This window comes from Pelodiscus sinensis, chromosome 12 (assembly GCF_049634645.1).
Source record: "Pelodiscus sinensis isolate JC-2024 chromosome 12, ASM4963464v1, whole genome shotgun sequence".
In the NCBI taxonomy this organism is placed as follows: Eukaryota; Metazoa; Chordata; order Testudines; family Trionychidae; genus Pelodiscus; species Pelodiscus sinensis.
Genome location: NC_134722.1, coordinates 3,886,104 through 3,904,190, shown reverse-complemented (window position 1 = coordinate 3,904,190; position 18,087 = coordinate 3,886,104). Strand labels below are relative to the sequence as shown.

At 45.7% G+C, this 18,087-nt stretch overlaps 1 protein-coding gene across 9 annotated transcripts in view; it reads left to right on the top strand.

Moving 5' to 3' along the window:
* Window positions 1-18,087, top strand: part of ZC3H18 (zinc finger CCCH-type containing 18) — a 67,544-nt gene that overhangs the window by 17,772 nt on the left and 31,685 nt on the right. For 7 of the 9 annotated variants that reach the window (XM_075939899.1, XM_075939898.1, XM_075939897.1 and 4 more), the window contains exons 4-9: window positions 4,045-4,193; window positions 4,650-4,742; window positions 6,042-6,199; window positions 8,314-8,346; window positions 10,581-10,707; window positions 12,445-12,731. In XM_075939899.1, the coding sequence (XP_075796014.1) occupies window positions 4,045-4,193; window positions 4,650-4,742; window positions 6,042-6,199; window positions 8,314-8,346; window positions 10,581-10,707; window positions 12,445-12,731 (847 nt within the window). The remainder of the gene's footprint in view (window positions 1-4,044; window positions 4,194-4,649; window positions 4,743-6,041; window positions 6,200-8,313; window positions 8,347-10,580; window positions 10,708-12,444; window positions 12,732-18,087) is intronic. The other 2 variants (XM_075939896.1, XM_075939894.1) reach the window with 1 other exon arrangement.

Below are 18,087 nucleotides of genomic sequence, written 5' to 3'. Positions count from 1 at the left end.
AACTGTCCAAATAGCATTCCAAAGAGGGACGGTATTAAAGGCAGATCTAGCATCAGGACTGAATGATTATGTCAGGAATGGTGGTTTCCCTTCGAGCACGGAGCACCTGATTCAGAGTAATGTAGTCCAGGAAGAGAACATTTTTTCCTTCAGTGCAGAAAATCAAAAAAATGAGCCCCGTGAAAATATGACACAATGGAAACTGGGTTAATGAAGATGTAAGTCTTTATGGCCTTCATAATAAAAGATCATGTTGCAGAGTCCTCCTCACAGAAGATGGTAATGCTAAATGCCGGTGGAGGGGTTACCACGACATATGTGTGCCTCATCAAAGCCACGTAAAATAGAGGACTAAAAGGAGAGTATGGAGCGAGACCCATTAATCCTGCAGCAGGAAGTAGCACCTGCTGTTTTTTTAAAAAAAAGAAGCCTGATAAAACACCCAGAGTAGATAACCTATCAGAACTGTTAAAAGTGACTGATCTCATGGCAAATTTGCAGGGAGGTATGGATGATTAGAAACTGACCAAATGACTGGATGAGTGGAATCTTTCTGCTCTTATCAGAAAAAGGAGCCATAACAGGATGTAGTAACAATTGCATTATCTCCCTGTTATCACACATGAGCAAAATTTGGCTCTGCATAAAGGAACAATAGAAGCAGAACTACCGCCGCATTGACCCTGTTTCGGTGAGAGACAAGGCGCACGCGATCAAATCACGAACATCCTGAGTAGCACTGAAAAATGCAAGGAGTTGAATCCCCTATCGCTCCTGTGTTTCATTGACTACACAAAAGTGTTTGGTACCGCTTGGAGGAAGTGATTGTCTTTGGAAGATACTGGCAGACATGGGGGTTCCAAAACATCTCCATGAATGCCTTGCAAGTCTCTAGTGCCAATAACAGACCATGGTGGGAACAGCAACAGTTGATAGCAGCTGGTTTTCCACTGGGCAGCTGTGAAACAAACATATTCTGCCCCCAAGCCTTTTAACATTTATGCAGACTTGGTTCGGAGACAAGTTCTGCAAGGTTTGGATAAAGTGGAAGGAGCTGGTGCACACCTCTTAACCTGCCTCTGATAGCTGATGACATGATGCTCTTTGCTATAGCCATGGAGGGAAGGCAAGAGATGTTGGAGTTGGTTTTTAATATGGACTCTCCCTGAATGAGGCTTGTTGACATGGGTAACAAAAATCGAATAGCCAGACAGCATGATTAAGTTTTCGAGGTAGTCGTGCAAATGTAATTATCGAAGCTCGTACATAGCATCCAGGAAGCCTTCCCAAAGAAATCAGAACAGGATTAGGAATGGCTCATTAGCAGTGGCTTCCCTTACAGAAGTTTGGAAACATGATGGTCTCTCAATGTTCACAATCAAATCTTTGTAAAGTTTAACTTTTTCCATAGTGATTTAAGGAGGTGAATTGTAGGAAGCTAACACTGCTGACGAAGAAAATTAAAGTCTTTGAGATGTGGTACTGGCAAAAACTCATACATCTCTCTGGGGTGGAAAACAACAAATGCTTACGTTCAGTTATTGAAAACAAGCAGACCCTGCTGTCAGAAATCAATGGGCACAAGCTTTTGCACGTTGATCAAATCGGGCGAAGAGATGGCAATAACATCGCAAGTGGCTAGTTCTCATAGTAGAAGACCGCTAGTGAGTAGATGGATAGATTTGTGACAGATCAGTTGAAGGTTGGCTGTTGAGTGCTCAAAGCTAACTATGTAGCGGAATTTTTGGATGTCTTTGATCTAATGTCTTATAGTTTGGGATTAAAGAGGAGTACTCGTGAGTGAAAAATCATAATTTTAAGAAACAAATTATCTTGTCTCTGTTACATACAACACCTGAAACTTAGTAAAAGTTTATAAACTAATGCATTTGTGCTTTCAGTTTGCTTTTTGCATTTTCTTCATCTTAACCATTAAAAATAAACTAATCAGTTTCACTTAAGTTCTCATTGCTAGTACATTGTTGCAAAGACTGTAGAGGATGTTTAAAAAATAAAATCTGTTCCCATGGAATTTCTTCAAAAGATATAGAAACTAGGTTTTCTAAAGCCTTGTTTTTAACAGAATTGAATATTGGCCATATTAGACATAGTTCCTTCAACTTCCCCTTAAAGTTGTGTTCACCCAAATGCTTTTATTTTAATAGAAAAGGTAAATTAAGGAAATGAATTAAAATAAAACTAGAAAGAGGAGTGGAAAGACTTGCTTACGCTGCTATGTTGAGCAAAGGCTACAAAGGGATTCGGTTGGGATTTTTCCAAGAGGTAAGAGCTAAGATTAGCTCACCGGTTGCATTGAATGGCTTCCTGTGTCTAATTGTTTCCTGTCATGAGTTTGATAGTAATGTCGTTGGAAGGGGTGTGTTCCTCTGTACCAGGTGTTTTTTCCCTGGGCATAGTTGTTTGGGTTTTTTTTTTTCATTCTTAGCGTTGTTTAATCACTTTGCTCCACAATAGATCGGAAGTATTTTGAGCACGTCACTTATCTTAACATGTGAAAGTTCAGATTGCATCATGTCACACTCTTTTGCCAAAGATTCATTCTTCTGATGTCAGCTTTGTTTAGGTGATCTTGATTTCCTTTCTGCCTTCCCTGGTACAAGAGAGTTGTAGACGTATTGCCAAACAGGAGCCAAGCTAAAAGCCTCATTGTGGGATGTCCGATGCTCAAATTCTAGTCTCTGCAGTCAGTTTCTCAGAAAGCCAAGTGTCCTGTGCTGTGGCCACATCAATCCATTGTGGTAAATAACGGCTTCAGTGAAATAACGTGTGTTTATAACCCATTGTAGTAGAACAGCCTGATTCATAGCCACTCTGTCACATGCACTAGCACCTCTTATTTGCCAGGAGTAACCCTTGCACTTGACATTTAAATAGGAAATAGAAACCGGTCTGTGTAGATAGGAGTCCCTGCATTCAACTTTCAAATCTTATACCTTTACTGCAAGTGTTCAAGTATATTCCAGTGGTGTCCGTTTTGTAAAGTTCCTGAAGAGGGCGCACTAGCCCTCGTGGAAAACATGGCCGTACCAATGACTCAGGTTTGCTGAGCACTGTTTGTGATCCCATTATAAAAACCTCACTGGTAACTTAGACTGTCCCTTGAACACAGAAGTGATGCATCTCAGGTAGTGTCAGTGACACTTCTTGTGTGCTGTCCTGCCACCGTGTCCCCACCCTTGGGGTGACAATGTGGATAGATTTCTGTTTCCCATTAACTTTTCGGCGCTGATGCCGAGACCGCCAATCAAGCTTGCGATTTTAGTGTTGTTGTGTGACACAGAGACCTGTGGGACCTCTGCTGAAGGTCCATCAATTGGCTTCACACAAGGGGCTAGAGCGGGGGAAAACAAGTTTTGTTACCTACTAACCTGAGCTAAATTCAAACCAGGAGTAGACCATATCTTCATCGCATCACAAACACCCGAGCTCCCCATGGTACGATAACGTCAGCTAACCCATTACAGCATCCGGAGTAGACTTTCAGAGAGATGTTAAACATTGTCTCTGGCCTCCTGAGAACACCTCATCTCCTGCTGCTGTGCAGAATCCTCTAATAGAAGGGCTTGGGTTTTATTTTTCCTCCCTGCCCCACAAGCCTGTCTGTTTTACTCCATCTGAGGCCTTTAAACTTCTTGCTGCGTTATTAAATTTTGAGCTATAACAGTTCCTAACAATGCTCTAAGCACTTTTGACTTATAAAATACAAACACCACTCACTGGCTCATAACCCACGTAGTTATCTTCCCAACCCACCAGAGTCGGGGGGGAGGCTCCTTTTTCACTTAGCCAGGAGCCCAACTGTATTCATCTGTCAGGAAAGCTCAGGATCAAAGGCTTTGCCGAGTACTCTCAAGGAAAGTGACCCTGGACCGAGGCGGGGAGCAGAAAGGTCCTGTCTGAAAATCAGAGATGTTCTCTCCTGGGAGACTTCACATAGATCTGGAACGGAACAAGCGTTCATAGCCTTCAGGTGTCTGACTGTTCTGTGCCGCATTTTAATGAGAGCTCTCTGCTTTCCCACAGGTCACTGTACTTGGGGAATGAACTGTAGGTTTATCCATCCTGGTGTGAACGACAAAGGAAACTACTCCCTGATCTCCAAACCGGATCCTTTCTCACCCAACGGTGCACCTCCCATTGGTCCTCACCCACTGATGCCGGCAAACCCTTGGGTATGAATACATCGCTTTGCATTCGCCACCTCCGCGCTTCTTACCTGTTTAGATCTGCCGCTGCATTGCAGGGGGTGACGATTTGTCTGGAAATGAATGACAGGGGAGGGATCACGTGAGGATTACCTGTTGTGTTCCCTCCCTCTGGGGCATCTGGCATTGGCCACTGTCGGGAGACAGGACACTGGCTGGATGGACCTTTGGTCTGACCCAGTACGGCCGTTCTTATGTTCTAAGGATTTGTGTTATTTGGGCCATTAATTTAGCAAACTCAAATGTTCTTGTGGGATGTATAATTTTTAAGAAGGTGCTTTTTACAACCCCTGGCAAATGGCAGTAACGTTCCATGTGTGCCCCATTGACGTTTTGCCTGGATACTGGTTAACCTTCACAAAGCACGTTTTTCCAACTACTTCTAATAGCCTGTGTCTGTCCTGTTTCTTATTTTTCTAACAGGGTGCACCTGTCGTTGATGAAATTTTGCCTCCACCCCCTCCAGACCCTCCAACAGAAAGTGCCTGGGAGAGAGGACTCCGGCATGCTAAAGAGGTGAAAGAGTCCTTCGTGACATAGGCTTACCACTTTCACTCGGTCAGCCTGTGTGTGTTACTGTGGTGGGAGAAGGACAATATAGTCAAAGCCTCTGGGAATGACTTTGACTCTTCGAGTGGTCTTGTGTCTCTGCTCAGTGGAGGCTGTGAAGTGGAGTCAGAGTGTAGCCTCTACTTCCAGTCTGATTTGTTTTTTCAATGGGTAAGATGTTTCTGTGACACTCACCTGAACCTTTCTGGGATGAGTAACTTGATCCCTTTTTTTTATCTTTTGAGGGAGCCTTTTTGGGTGTTTAACCCAACAGACACCTACATGTTGTGTAACATGACAGTCAGTGTCCCTCTAAGATTTTTCCAACTATGCGCAGAATGAGTTTTGAGTTGTGCGCCAATATTGAAGTCATGTGTGCTGATTTGGACGTGTGCCACCATGGTACCTGATTTATTTACACACACACGTGTTCCCAGCCGCCGGAGCAGATGCTTCCCTCCCATCCCCCTTCCCTGCCATGTGGCAGGTCCCATTCCTGGCCCTAGCTGCCAGAACAGGCCCCAACCTCCCTGCCATGTGGCAGCCCCTTCCACCGGAGCAGGCCCCCTCACCATGCCGTCTGAAGAGGTAGATGGGGGAAGAATTTTTTGTGCGTGGCTACACAGGCGCGCACATTAACGGGAACACTGACAGTCCGCTGGTCAAGCAGAGAGAGTTTCCAGCTTTCTTTTTCCCATCAGCACTAGTCAGAGGAGATTGCTCCTGCAGAGTCAGGGGCACCATGCTCAAATCCCTAATGCAGCAGAACTGTTTGCGAGCAGGTACCATGTGCCTTTGTGTCACTGCTGCTTCCTTTAGGAGGTCGGGTTGCCAGATGGTTTCAACAAAAATACCAGACACACTTGACATTACATGATTTCTTCTTTAGAAAATACCGGCCATTTCTATTTTCTCAATTTGTTTCCTGTACAGAAAGCTCAAATACTAGACTGTCCGGTTCAAAACCAGACACCTGGCAACCCTATTAAGAGGCTGTGTGTCTAACTTTCTGGAAAGCCTTTTACCGATCACACCCATCCGGCTGCCCGATCCATCTTTTTCGCTATCCTATTAACTCACATATACATGTGCAACGAGTAAATATCCAACCCCAAACTGTTCTTGAGAATTGAACTGAAGAGAGACAGGTTAACTAGGCAGCAGGCCCCTCACTTGTGCCGATGTACCATTAGTAAGCTAATCTTTGCCCTCTGCGTCTCGAAAATGGTGTTACCTTCAAAAGCTTTTTATTGTGCCTTGTGACAGGTGTTAAAAAAGGCAACAATGAGAAAAGAGCAGGAGCCTGACTTTGAAGAGAAGCGGTTTACGGTGACTATTGGAGAAGATGAACGTGAATTTGATAAAGAAAATGAATTTTTCAGGGACTGGAATTATCGCATCACTAGAGATGTCCGAGACCCAGCGTAAGATGTGGCTTTGTGCTTGCCCCCTGGGTTTTTGGAGCGAATGGGTGGGAAGGAATCCCTGCATGCCAGTCCTCAGCTAAACCTTTTGCGCTAGGTGTGTTGAAATACACAGCCCTGAGTATCCCTACTGTTACAGGGGATGGAAAATCCCGTTTGTATAGTTAACCAGTCAAAAGTTAAGTTTAACCACTTAACTGATTACACAGGGATGGGTGAGGGGCCTGTTTCAGCCCACTGGGTAGAGTACCCCCTCTTCCCTCCTCCCCACCTGCCATAGCCAGGCTGCAGACAAGGACTGCTCCAGCCCCCTATCTCCTCCTCTTCCCCTCCACCCCCCCACACAGCCTGATACTGCCAACTCACAGCCCACATGGTCTGGGAGCCAGTGGCTCACCCCTCCCCTTGGGTAACGGTTAACCGTTACAAGTAAGTGTCACAGGTTTTCCTTGTATACTTTTTTAGCCTTATTTCTTCAGCACTAGTGATTTGTGCTCCATTGCTATTTACACAGCTCAAACCTGCGCTAAAAAGTTGATGTGTGCGCGCGCGCGTGTGTGTGTGTGTGTGTGTGTGCGCGCGCGCGCGCCAATCCCTTGCATCATCAGAGCAGCAGTACTCACACTGTAAGTCTGAGCGCAACAAGTGTGGTTGGCACGGCACTAAGATAGCCTCTGACATCTTAGCCAGCCCTGGATTAATCATTTGAGAATTCACTAACCAGACGACTTTACCTCCCTGCAGTCAGGACATGCAGAGCAGGAAGATTTAGGGGCAGTGGGAAGTGTCTTAAACCTGAAGCATCAAACCTGCAGGATTTTTGTGGGGTAAAACTAGGGGGGAGTGATGGCGTCAGCACCCCACTTTGGTGACTGGCAGCCGTTAGCCGCTCTCCAGTGCTGCTGGCTGCCTGCCTGGAGACCCCAGCAGGCGACAGGACATCCGTTACCTTCAGGAGTTGGGGTTTTGGCTTTTTGAACTCCTAAGGGCTAGAAAATCATTTTAAAAAAAATTAAAGCATCAGTTCTGCTGGAACTAAAGGATGCGCCCTGGTGTACACATGTGCGTGGCATGGAAAGATGACTGATCACCATACGAGGATACATTTGCCAAGCATTGGTGCCAGCTTGTTTGACTCTGTAGGAAATGAAAACACAAGCAGGCCAAATCAAACTGGTTGGTTGGTTAGGCACAAATTTGCCCTGGAATTAAACCTAATTCCTTTTCCGCCTTTTTACCATGGGTGGGACCATGTCTCAATTTGGCAGGTTGTTGCAGAACCGTAAATGCTGCTTATACAGTAAAAGCTAACCCCAGTCATCCTGCAACCTGATTTTTATTTGGAGTCTTGATTTAGCATATGCACAACGTGTTATAAGTGGCACCTGACCACAATTCATCACCAAATTTGGTCTGCGGGTTGAATCATTGGCTTCCCCGGGACAGGTATTGACAGGGTGTGTGATGTAAACACAGATTCATGCCACCCCATTTGATTCTGAAAAACTTCCACATGTAACCAGTACACGTAGTCAATCTGTTAATGCTAGTGGTGACAACACAGATATTAGATTCTTAAACACTTAAGTGATTTCAGCCTGGATTTTACCATTGTATGAAAGCTGCCTTGTAAAATCGGCAAATATTCAAGCTGCTGTTTTACTGTATTGCAATAATACGCATCAGAGACCCTATCCAGATCTATGCCTCATTTTGCTAGGCACTGCACTGTCCTTAAAGAGAAACAGTTTAACCTTAGATTTGTGGGCAGCAGAGTTGAACAGAACTGAATTAATAAAACTATAATGAATTGAATGCTGCAAAGTGACCTTCCAGTTCATTCAGGAAATTGAAGAGGCATAGTTCTATGTAACCAGATTGGTATAGGAAGCAACTTTTTCTCCTTAGTAAGCTTGTGTGTTGAGCCATTACATTTAACTTGGAAAATGTCAGCAATTTTAAGCCCTTAATCATAGTTAGAGTGAAGTAGCCTGTCACAGCAAATCCTAATTTGATTATTTGAATCATAATGTGGATAGCTGGGTTGTCTTGTGACATACAAAGAAGGCTAAATGGTTCGTGAATCCTTTCTTTTCTCTTTTGAAAAATTATAGGGAGGTGGACATCAAAGAAAATGTGAACTATGGGTAAGCAATTTTTTCTGATTTCAACCCTATACCAATGTAAGACAATGTTCCCTTAATTTTCTTCTGTTTCAACTTTTTCAAAATTCCTTGGCCATAGGCAGTTATCACAAGGTTGGATGCAGCTAAACAATTGTCTGCCTATATTTTCATTTTTGGATGCTGCCAATGGTGGCGGCTGGCTGCAAAATGTGACTCTGTCTGTAATTTTTATAAATACGTGCAGAAGGCAAAGCAATGGTTTTTGTTTCTGTGAGAGAAGAGACAGGACTTTCGGGTGGGGCTGGGTTGAAAAGTCAGAATTTCTACTTTGGTGTAGTTTAAAATTCCATTCTATTTTTGTTCCTGAACGTCGGGAGTCACGGAACCTGTTCTGTTAGTGGCCCAACAGTCGAGAGCTGAATTCAGTATCAGACATACTACCAGTAATTTGGAGCTGGATCCATTGTTAGGCAGAAAAGTGGAAATCTTAAACTATGTAAAAGTGTTGACAGAAATGCATGCAGTGACTTGGCTCCCGTGAGAACACCCAGCTCTCCCTCTGCCCTAGATTTTTGGACACTTATATTCGAAAGGTGTGGGGAGGAAGCGGGAGAATGTCGCCCTTCCTACCTTTCAGTAGGGGCTACTGAACTGACTATGGATTTGGAAGGCAGGATTTCTTGATTTTTAATCTCACTTTTGCCACTGACTCCTGTGTTCTGGGAAGCTACTTGAACCCTTACCCCTGGGGGAATTCTCCACCAAAAGTAATTAAAATCCCTTGCACAACATTTTAAAATTCTGCATAGTTTTTGTCAAAATAACACAATATAATCATTTAATCACTCTCCTTTCAATTATTTTGATAATTTTATTTCAAAATACTTGTCAACAAGTACATCTGTGACAACGCAAACAGTGAAAAAGATTCAGAAAATGTTTTTAGTGTAGTATGTTGTACATGCCATAATTGTAGATACCGGATAGGGTTAGTAAACCTGTTCTAATGAAGGAAGCTTTATATGCTAGGGGACTGCTAGCTTTTAGACATTTCTCCCAAAAGAAACGATGGTCTTCCTGCAATTTCATTTGGGGTGGGGGCACAACACTTGCGAATGCGTTTTTACACTGAGGTGTGATACTTGTTTTCCATTGGAGAAGCTACGCTCCAAATTCAAGGGCCAGAGTTGCATAAGTGATTCGCACGCACTGAAAAGTGATGTCCGTGCCAGCATCACATATTTTTCCTCTCACTAGAGAGCTCTTGCAACATGCTCATTCCTGGGACATTCACAAGTGCCATACACGTCACCTCTGCGGATGCAGCAATGGGAGACTCCAGGGTGTGTTCTACTTTCCACGTCCATGTAGAACCTCCCTTGATGGAGCTGCACATGTGCTCATGGGGAAAACATGATAAACTCTAAATGGGGAGGTAGGGGGGCCTCTGTTACCCTTACGTAAATATAGAAGGGATGTAAGCGGGTAGTTGAGTAGGAACTCGACTAGTCACTCCCCCTCTTGCTGCCTCTATCAGCAAGGCAGCAAGTGGAGGAAGAACAAGCTGGGGAGCTGGTTTAAAAGCAGGTTCTCCCCAGCACCATCTCTGCCTGCAGCTTTTGTACATTTCAAAGGAAGAGGCACAGAGGGGGACCCATGCCAGCAGGGACTGCTTTGCTCCCTGCTGGCCTGGGTTCCTGCTGCCTCTCTCCCTCTGAAATGTACAGGAGCCACCCGCGGCTCTTGTGTATTTCAAAGGGGGGAGAGAGGCAGCGGGAACATCTGAGTCTCTCCCTTTGAAATGTACAGGAGCTGCAGGCAGCTCTTGTATGTTTCAAAGGGAGAAGCGCAGTGGGATAGCAAGCGCCCTCCCCTTATCGACTAATCGAGTAGTCGATGGAAATTCCATCGACTACTCAGTCGTCTGATTGATCAAAATGAAACATCCCTAAAGTGTATATGAAAGTAACCTCTATAGAAATCAAAGAGAGTTTCTCTACATTCACCCCAGTTGGACTGAGAGCAGCATCTGACCTGTAGAATTGTGTTGATGAGCACGTGTTTTTCTAAGTTTGATTTTAGTGTAATTCTCAGAGGCTTTCTGCACCTTTCCCAGATGCATATCAATGAACTGTTTTGTATAGTAGTTAGTCTGAATATTTTCCCGTCAATATGCTTAGCGTTTTCATTTATAAATGCCACTGTTTTCCTAATGTGCAGATGACCTTTGTAAATCATCTTCTTTCTCAATACAGGCTTGATTCCTATACAGACCCATATTATGATTATGATATCGAACGGTTCTGGCGTGGTGGGCAGTATGAGAACTTTAGGGTACAGTACACAGATCCAGATCCATATCGTAACTACAGAGTAAGTAAGGTAATATGCTCCCTGTTCTAAGCTTTGTACTCAGTCTTCCGCTGTGTACTTTGCAGGAGTTTATTTTAAATCGATTAGTTTCTTTTTCTTGTGGCACACTGTATAGAGCAGTCTCCCAAACCATTCAATCATTTATCCGGTTATGCTCTGGCAATGTGCAAGGCTCTGTACAAGACACGTACTGGCCCTCTCCTGCTGAATTCACACTCGCTTTTAGACAAGGCAGAACTCAGTGTCACATGTCACTGAAGGTGTTCGTTTAGTAACCTTTGTCACTTACGCCTGGGGCTGGAGAAGGCATTTGATGGACAGGACAGTGTTTGGGGGTAGGGATGTAAGTAACTAATCAACTATCCAATAAACAAAAGCTTATCCGATAATCAGCTAGTCGTAGTGGTGGTGTCCCCCTTCCTCCCCCCCCCCCCCCCATAGAGGCAGCAAAGGAGGGCATCAGGAGACAACTTAAAAGCTGGTTCCTCCCAGTACCGACTCCACAAGGGGCAGGGGAATGGACCTGAGCTGGGAATCAGCTGATTCCCAGCTTGCACCCAGTCCCAGATGCTGCGCCTCGGCTTTTTAAATGTATTAAGAGCCAGCTGGCTCTGGTTCTGGAGTGTACTAGGGGCTAGGTAATTTACCCAGGGAGCGTAGAGTGGTGTGTTCAAGCCCCATCCCTGGAAGCAGCTGGAGAGCCAACACAGGCCCTGGAAAGCAGGAGAAAGGACCTGCTCAAGGTAGGGAGGTGGAGTGGGATCGCCAGTGAACTCAGGGATAGCCTCTGGAGCACAAGGCGGTGGGCTCAGTCCCACTCAGGCAGTGGCTGGGCAGCCTACACCAGCTGCCCCAGCGATGGAGCTGGCTCCCGCATTAGGAAAACAGGATACGGGACCCTCTGAAGGTAGGGAGGTGTGGCGGGTCCTTGAGTGGGATAGGGCATTTGCTTTGGGAGGGAAGGGTTGTGGGTTTGAGTCCCACCCACCCTGGGAGTGGCCAGCCAGCTGCCCCAGGGATGGAGCGGTGGAGTTAAGGCAGGAAAATCCATTGACTAGTCTATTAGTTGATTAAACTAAATTTAACATCCCTATTTGGGGGGCCTTGGAAAGAAGCAAATCTAAAAGTGGGATGTGAATGAAGACCAGTCTGGGTGAGTGGTGTTCACTGGGACTGAAAGAAAAGGATGGATTCGAGTGCGTGTGTTACGTGCGCAGATACTCTTTCACCAGGACACACGAGTATTTAAGAAACGTAATACCCATTGCTATAACTTGGCATTGCATATAATGGTCACTTTGCACTCAGGTGACGAGCCTGACCGTGTTTTGTGTCATTCTGCAGCTCCCAAAAAAACAACAAGAAGTCCTGTGGCACCTTATAGACTAACAGATTTATTGGAGCATAAGCTTTTGTGGGCAAAGACTCACTTGCTCAGATGCTCCAATAAATCTGTTAGTCTATAAGGTGCCACAGGACTTGTTGTTTTTTCAGATTCAGACTTTTCAGATTCAGACTAACACGGCTACCCCTCTGATACAGCTCCTAAATGATTCTGAAACAGTGTCACCCCCCTGCCCCCGTTTGTCCTCCTGCTGAAACATTGTGTACCCCCCCCCCCCCATTTGTCGTCCTGCTGAAACATTGGAGAGCTAGTGAAATTGTTCTGAATCTGAGATGCTGTCCTTAGTCAGGAGAGAGCCCCACAGCAATGCTGATCAAATTTCTTTTGGGTTTTTACACAAGGAAAGAGAGAGAGAACGGGAAAGGGAGCGAGAGAGCCGCCAACGGGAGCGGGAACGGGAACGCGAGAGAGAACGGGAACGGGAGCGCCGCCAGAGAGAACGCGAACGGGAGAGGGAGCGGGAACGGGATAAGGAGCGGCAGCGACGGAAAGAAGAGTGGGAGAGAGAGAGGGAGCGAGTGAAACGAGACGAAAAAGACAGACAGCACAGAGATCGAGACCGGGACCGAGAGCGGGAACGTGAAAAGGAAAAAGAAAAACCAAAACCTAAGTCACCTCAACCACCAAGGTATGTGCTCCTTCATTGATGCTTGGTTTTGCTTGGTACTATTTTAATGGGGTTAACCAGAGGTGCACCAAACAGGGATAGGATGAATATGATCTTTGGGTCCCTATTGTCTGCTGCCCTACATAGGAGAAGCAGTGCTTTCAAGGGATGTGCACTAGAGATGTAAAATCCCGTTGAGTAGGTTAACTGGTTCAACATTGTTCGACTGGTTAACTGATTGAATGGTGGCTGGCGGAGCTGGAGCGCCCCCATCCCCGCTGCAGACAAAAGCTGCTCCAGCTGGCTGGTCAAAGCAGCCCCTGCCTGCAGTGGAGAGGAGAGGGCAGGCGGGCCAGACGCACCCTGCCATGAACTGGGACTCCTCCGACCATCCCTACCAGGTAGCCTTACCCTTACTGAGTGAGGGTTCAGCGGTTAACCATTCACATCCTATGAACTAACCACGGGGGTATTCTTGCTGGCCAGTAAACAGAGAGCTAAAGCAACTTCAGATTAGAGGAGGGATGAGGAACCTTAGGCCCAGGAGCTTGCCTGGATCCAGCCCTCGAAACTCAGGGCCCGTCCCCCCCACCCCCTCCTCAAGATTGGGGAGCCCATGCTGGTGCTTCAGTCTCCCTCCCCCCACTGTCCCACCACAGGCTGGAGCACACAAAATCTATTAGGCTGTGTGACGTAGTGGAGGGGTGTCTGATCTGTAACCCAGTATCCCAACCTGGCTGCGCTGTGGTGTGTGATTCCTACTGACTCACCCACATGTGTATTGGCCCAGACACTTACTCCCAGCTCAAGCAGGTAACAAGGCTCTTCCCAGGGGAGAGACAAAGGAAGGGAGATGGAGACGGCCACCTGGCTGGGGGGCAGGGCCTGGGAGCTGGGCAGGTCGGAGTATGGGGCAGCATAGAGGAAGGAGACTAAAAACCTGTATAGGGGATTCAGGGTCCTATGAACCCCTCCCCCCCCAAGGGAACTAGGGCTGTTGGCCTATGCTATCAAACCTATGCTGGGCTGTATCTTGGAGAAACAATAAACCCAATTTTACTCTACTGGCTGGTGGAGGGTCACATCTGGCTGTGGATGGGGGGGTGCAAGGTCACGGGGCTCCCCGATGCAACGTCACAGGCTGGGCCTCCCTAGGCTCTTGTGTGAGGGGGGGAACGTGGGGAGTGTCTTTCTCCTTCTCAGTTAGGAGAAGGCGGGGTTGTATTTGTTTTTTGGTTGGTTGGTTTGGGGTTTTTTTGGTGGGGTGGGGGGGTTTGCTTCTCATTTGTGTGTGGCCCGTGACTGGAGATATATTTTTGGGTCAGCAGCCCCTGACCCAAAAAAGGTTTCCCACCCCAGATTAGAATATGAAGGGCACCTGCCATTGCTGGTTCTACATGGAAAAGTGGCCTTCTGGCTGGTGTTCAAAATGTCTTTAGTACGTACATGGGAGAAGTCCAAAGCTACCTTAACTGAGATTGCTGTGCCTCTCAGAAATTTAACTGGCTCAGCACAGGACGTAAAGGCGGGAGTTTGAATCCTAGCACTAACAGGATTGGCTCCTTCCTTGGCCTTGGCAGATGGCTCTTGGCAAGAATCCAGGAGGTTTTATAGGTAACACAAATATCCAGCATTCTCGTTAATACTAAAGACCAAAAGGGGATTGGGAAGCATGTCAAGCCTCAATTTTCAGGGATTAAGCCAATCTTTGTTCTGTGTTAGTAACCGGGTGCCCCGGAGAAATCTCCTCAGATCTGCCAGCTACAGCTTTTCTCGTCTCTTCCTCTGAAACTTCCAGTGCCAGCCATAGCCAGAGTACTGGATCCTGTATGGGAATTCCTGTGTTCTGGTTTCTTAGTCTGTCAACTGAATTTATTGATACAATAACTCACAAATAGGTTTGGATTAGTTGTAAAATGCTATATAAATATCAGAGCTGATGGGGAAGAAGGGCAAAAGGAAATTCCATCCCTTGGGAAATTCTGATATCTATGTCTTCATGCTAGGTTGGGCAAAATAAAATATCAAACCCTTTTGAAAAATTAAAAGTTCAATAAAAGTTCAATTCAGAAATGTTGAAATGGATGGGAGGTGTAGTCACGGGGCAAAGCCAGTGGACAAAGGGATGCCTGAGTGACCCGGAACATAGCTCCTGCAGTGCATCATGGGAGAGTTAGTCCATCTGCGGAGCCGGGTTTCTAGAGGTGGAGGTGAGGTGCAGAGGCTAACATTGACCCAACCCTAATCAACTCCCTGAACTAGACATCCTCAAGACAGGCTTGAGTCTGATAAGTAGAGCAGGGGAAGCTGTTGGTTTTCATCCAGTACCAAACACACTGATTCAAACCGTTCCAATAATCTGACAGCTTTGGGCTCGATTTCTGCTATTGAGCCAAAAGCAAATCTACTCATGCATACCTACTCCTGTCTCAGCCGGTCAGTACAAGACATAACTAGATAAAAGTCAAATACCCTACCAGCAGTTTTGAAGAAAATCAGATAGGAACTTTTGTTTTGGTTTCTTTTGTAAGTTAGTTTAAAACAAAACAAAAAATAAACCACCTCTCCAAATGCTGGCTATGAAGTAGTTATTGTGCTGTTTCCAGAGCTAGCTAGGGATATAAAATCCCGTTCAGTTGGTTAACCGGTTAAATGTTAAGTTTAACCAGTTAACCGATTAAATGAGGGACGTGGGGGGGGCTGCTCCAGCCAGTCTAGAGCATCCTTGGCCTGCCGTGGACAAGGGCTGTTCAGCCACTGCTAAGTTAACCGTAACCAGTAAGCCTCACCCATTAAGGGTGAGGTTAACCGTTAACAGCATTGTTGTACATAGTATAGGTCTAAAATGTAATGCTTCCAAATCAGATGCAAGCACTCAAGTAAAGGATAACTGTTTTACAAGGTAACGTGGAGTGAAGCAAGGAATATTTAACAGTGAACTGGTGTCTGAGAGTACCTTTATCTTGTTTCCAGTGGAGATGATGTGCCAGTTGAGGACTGTTAGAATTGCTCTTATGTAAGCAATCAAACCCCCCACCCCCAGGTTTTGCTGTTTGGATTCCACTTGTGATCCACTCGCTCAGTTACATTCAAAAGTGTTTGGGTGTATTGGCAGTAGAGAGAGAAATGCAGGAAAGCAAACAAAATGAGGTCACAGTGGAAATCCTAGGGATTGTTTACACAGGGCAGTACGGCATGGCAAGCCAGTGTGGGGGTACAGAGCATCACCTTGCCTTGGGGATTCTGCTGCAGTGTACTTAAAGTTGAGTACAGGTTGAACCTCTCTAGTCTGGTGCTCTGGGGTCCTGACCTGGGCAAGCCAAAGAATTTTTTGAACCACAGGAGGTCAATATTGTCTGGCAGCATGACCAACACTTCCATTGCTTACTGGGCTCTTAGAAGATACTGAGGGGTAAATTAGAGCTGAATAACAGCACAGAACACTGAGAGCCTGGAAACAAACTTTATGGGACTGCAGGACACTTGGCCATGCTAAGTGGGCATCCAGCTATCTGAAATCATGACGGATCACAGAGGTTGCCGGACCAGCGAGTGCCAGACTAGAGAGGTGCAACTTGTAATGTGCTTTGATGTGCTAGTGTTTGAAACACCCATTTAAAGTGTGATTCTAATCGGAAACATGACTGCCCATACATACGTTTATATAAATATGCTCAATTTACAGATATTTTGGCCAGCCCATTAAGCACTGTCGAGTGGTATTGCTCCAGTAAGAATTCACCAACTCCCTACATCCCTTGCATGCAAATAACTCAGCGCTATTTATAGAACTGAGTTTTGATTTTACCATTCTATAAATAAATCATTTGCAAAACGTGTTTCATATGTAACATTTTAGCGATTACTTCATCTCTCATGCATGCCTCTCCCTCCTAGTGGAAGTAATTCCTTCCTATTAGTTTATTTATAGGCTCTTGTGCTTTCCCTAATGGTTTACATCACCCCTGTTGGCAATTCCAGCCTCTTCCCAAGTTCTTGGCCGATGATTTTTCAGTGCCTCCCTCTGTCCTGTGGCTTTCCGATGTTGAAAACCATTGGTGTTCCAAGCTTGTATGAAATTCCTCAGGCAGCAGTCATCAGGGAAGCACTCTGGCAGGCGCTGCGGCAAACCAAGCAGGTCATTGCCTAATAAACAGATTCGCATTTCCAGCTGCCATGTGACTAATTCTCCTTGGTCATTAGTGACTAAAGAGCTCTGAAAGCCCAGTTCCACGGAGAGCATGCCAGAAAGCATGAGGCAACAACTGAGATGCTAAGGATCTTTGCTATAGTTGTACCAAGGATAGCTATAATTACTGGTGAATGGCCTTCAGTGCATTAACACAGGAGTTTCCCCTGGGGAAGCTAATAGAAGGGAACAGAAACTATGACCAGCATGGACCTGAGAGGGAATGGAAGAGGATCTGAAGCTCAAATAGCCAAAAATGTAAAACTAAATCTGACATTTCAAGTATATTGGAATCCGGTGCAGGGGCCCCGGGCAGTAAAGGAGGTAGTTGAGATTGGGGAGGGTGCCAAGAATCATTGAGTCAGTCTTCACCACTGGGGATGGGTAGAAGCCTTTCTCTCAAATGGAAATCCTCTGCCAGTCTGAGACCAGGACTGCTGCGATCATCCAGTCTGCTCTCCTGCACAGCACAGACCAGGGAACAGCTCCTCATAATTCCCAGAGCAGAGCGGTCAGAGATTTTTCTAAAGTTGATCTTGAAGTTGCCACGGAGCATTGGTAAATTGTTCCAGTGGTTAATCACTCAGTGGGTATGTCTACATTTCATTCCTCTTCTGAGAGAGGAATGCAAATGCAGACACCTGAAATTGCAAATGAAGCACGGATTTGAATTTCCCATGCTTCATTTGCTAGTCACGTTATGGTGCTGTTTCGAGAGGAAAAAACAGGGCTATTTCGAGAAGAAAACCCTTCCCTTGAAATAACCCTTACTTCTCAAAAAGCGTGGGAAATTCAAATCTGTGCTTCATTTGCAATTTTGGGTGTCTGCATTTGCATTCCTCTCTCAGTAGAGAAATGAAATGTAGACAAATTGGCTACGTCTTCACTGGCACCCTTTTCCGGAAATGCCTAAAATGGAACAGTTTTCCGTTATAAGTATTTCCGGAAAAAGCACGTCTACATTGGCAGGATGCTTTTCCGGAAAAGCACTTTTTCCGGAAAAGCGTCCATGCCAATGTAGACACACTTTTCCGCAAAAAAGCCCCGATCGTCATTTTCGCGATCGGGGCTTTTTGGCGGAAAACAGTACTGTGCTGTCTACACTGGCCCTTTTCCTGAACAGTTTTCTGGAAAAAGGATTTTTGCCCAAACGGGAACATTAGAACATAAGCACGGCCGTACTGGGTC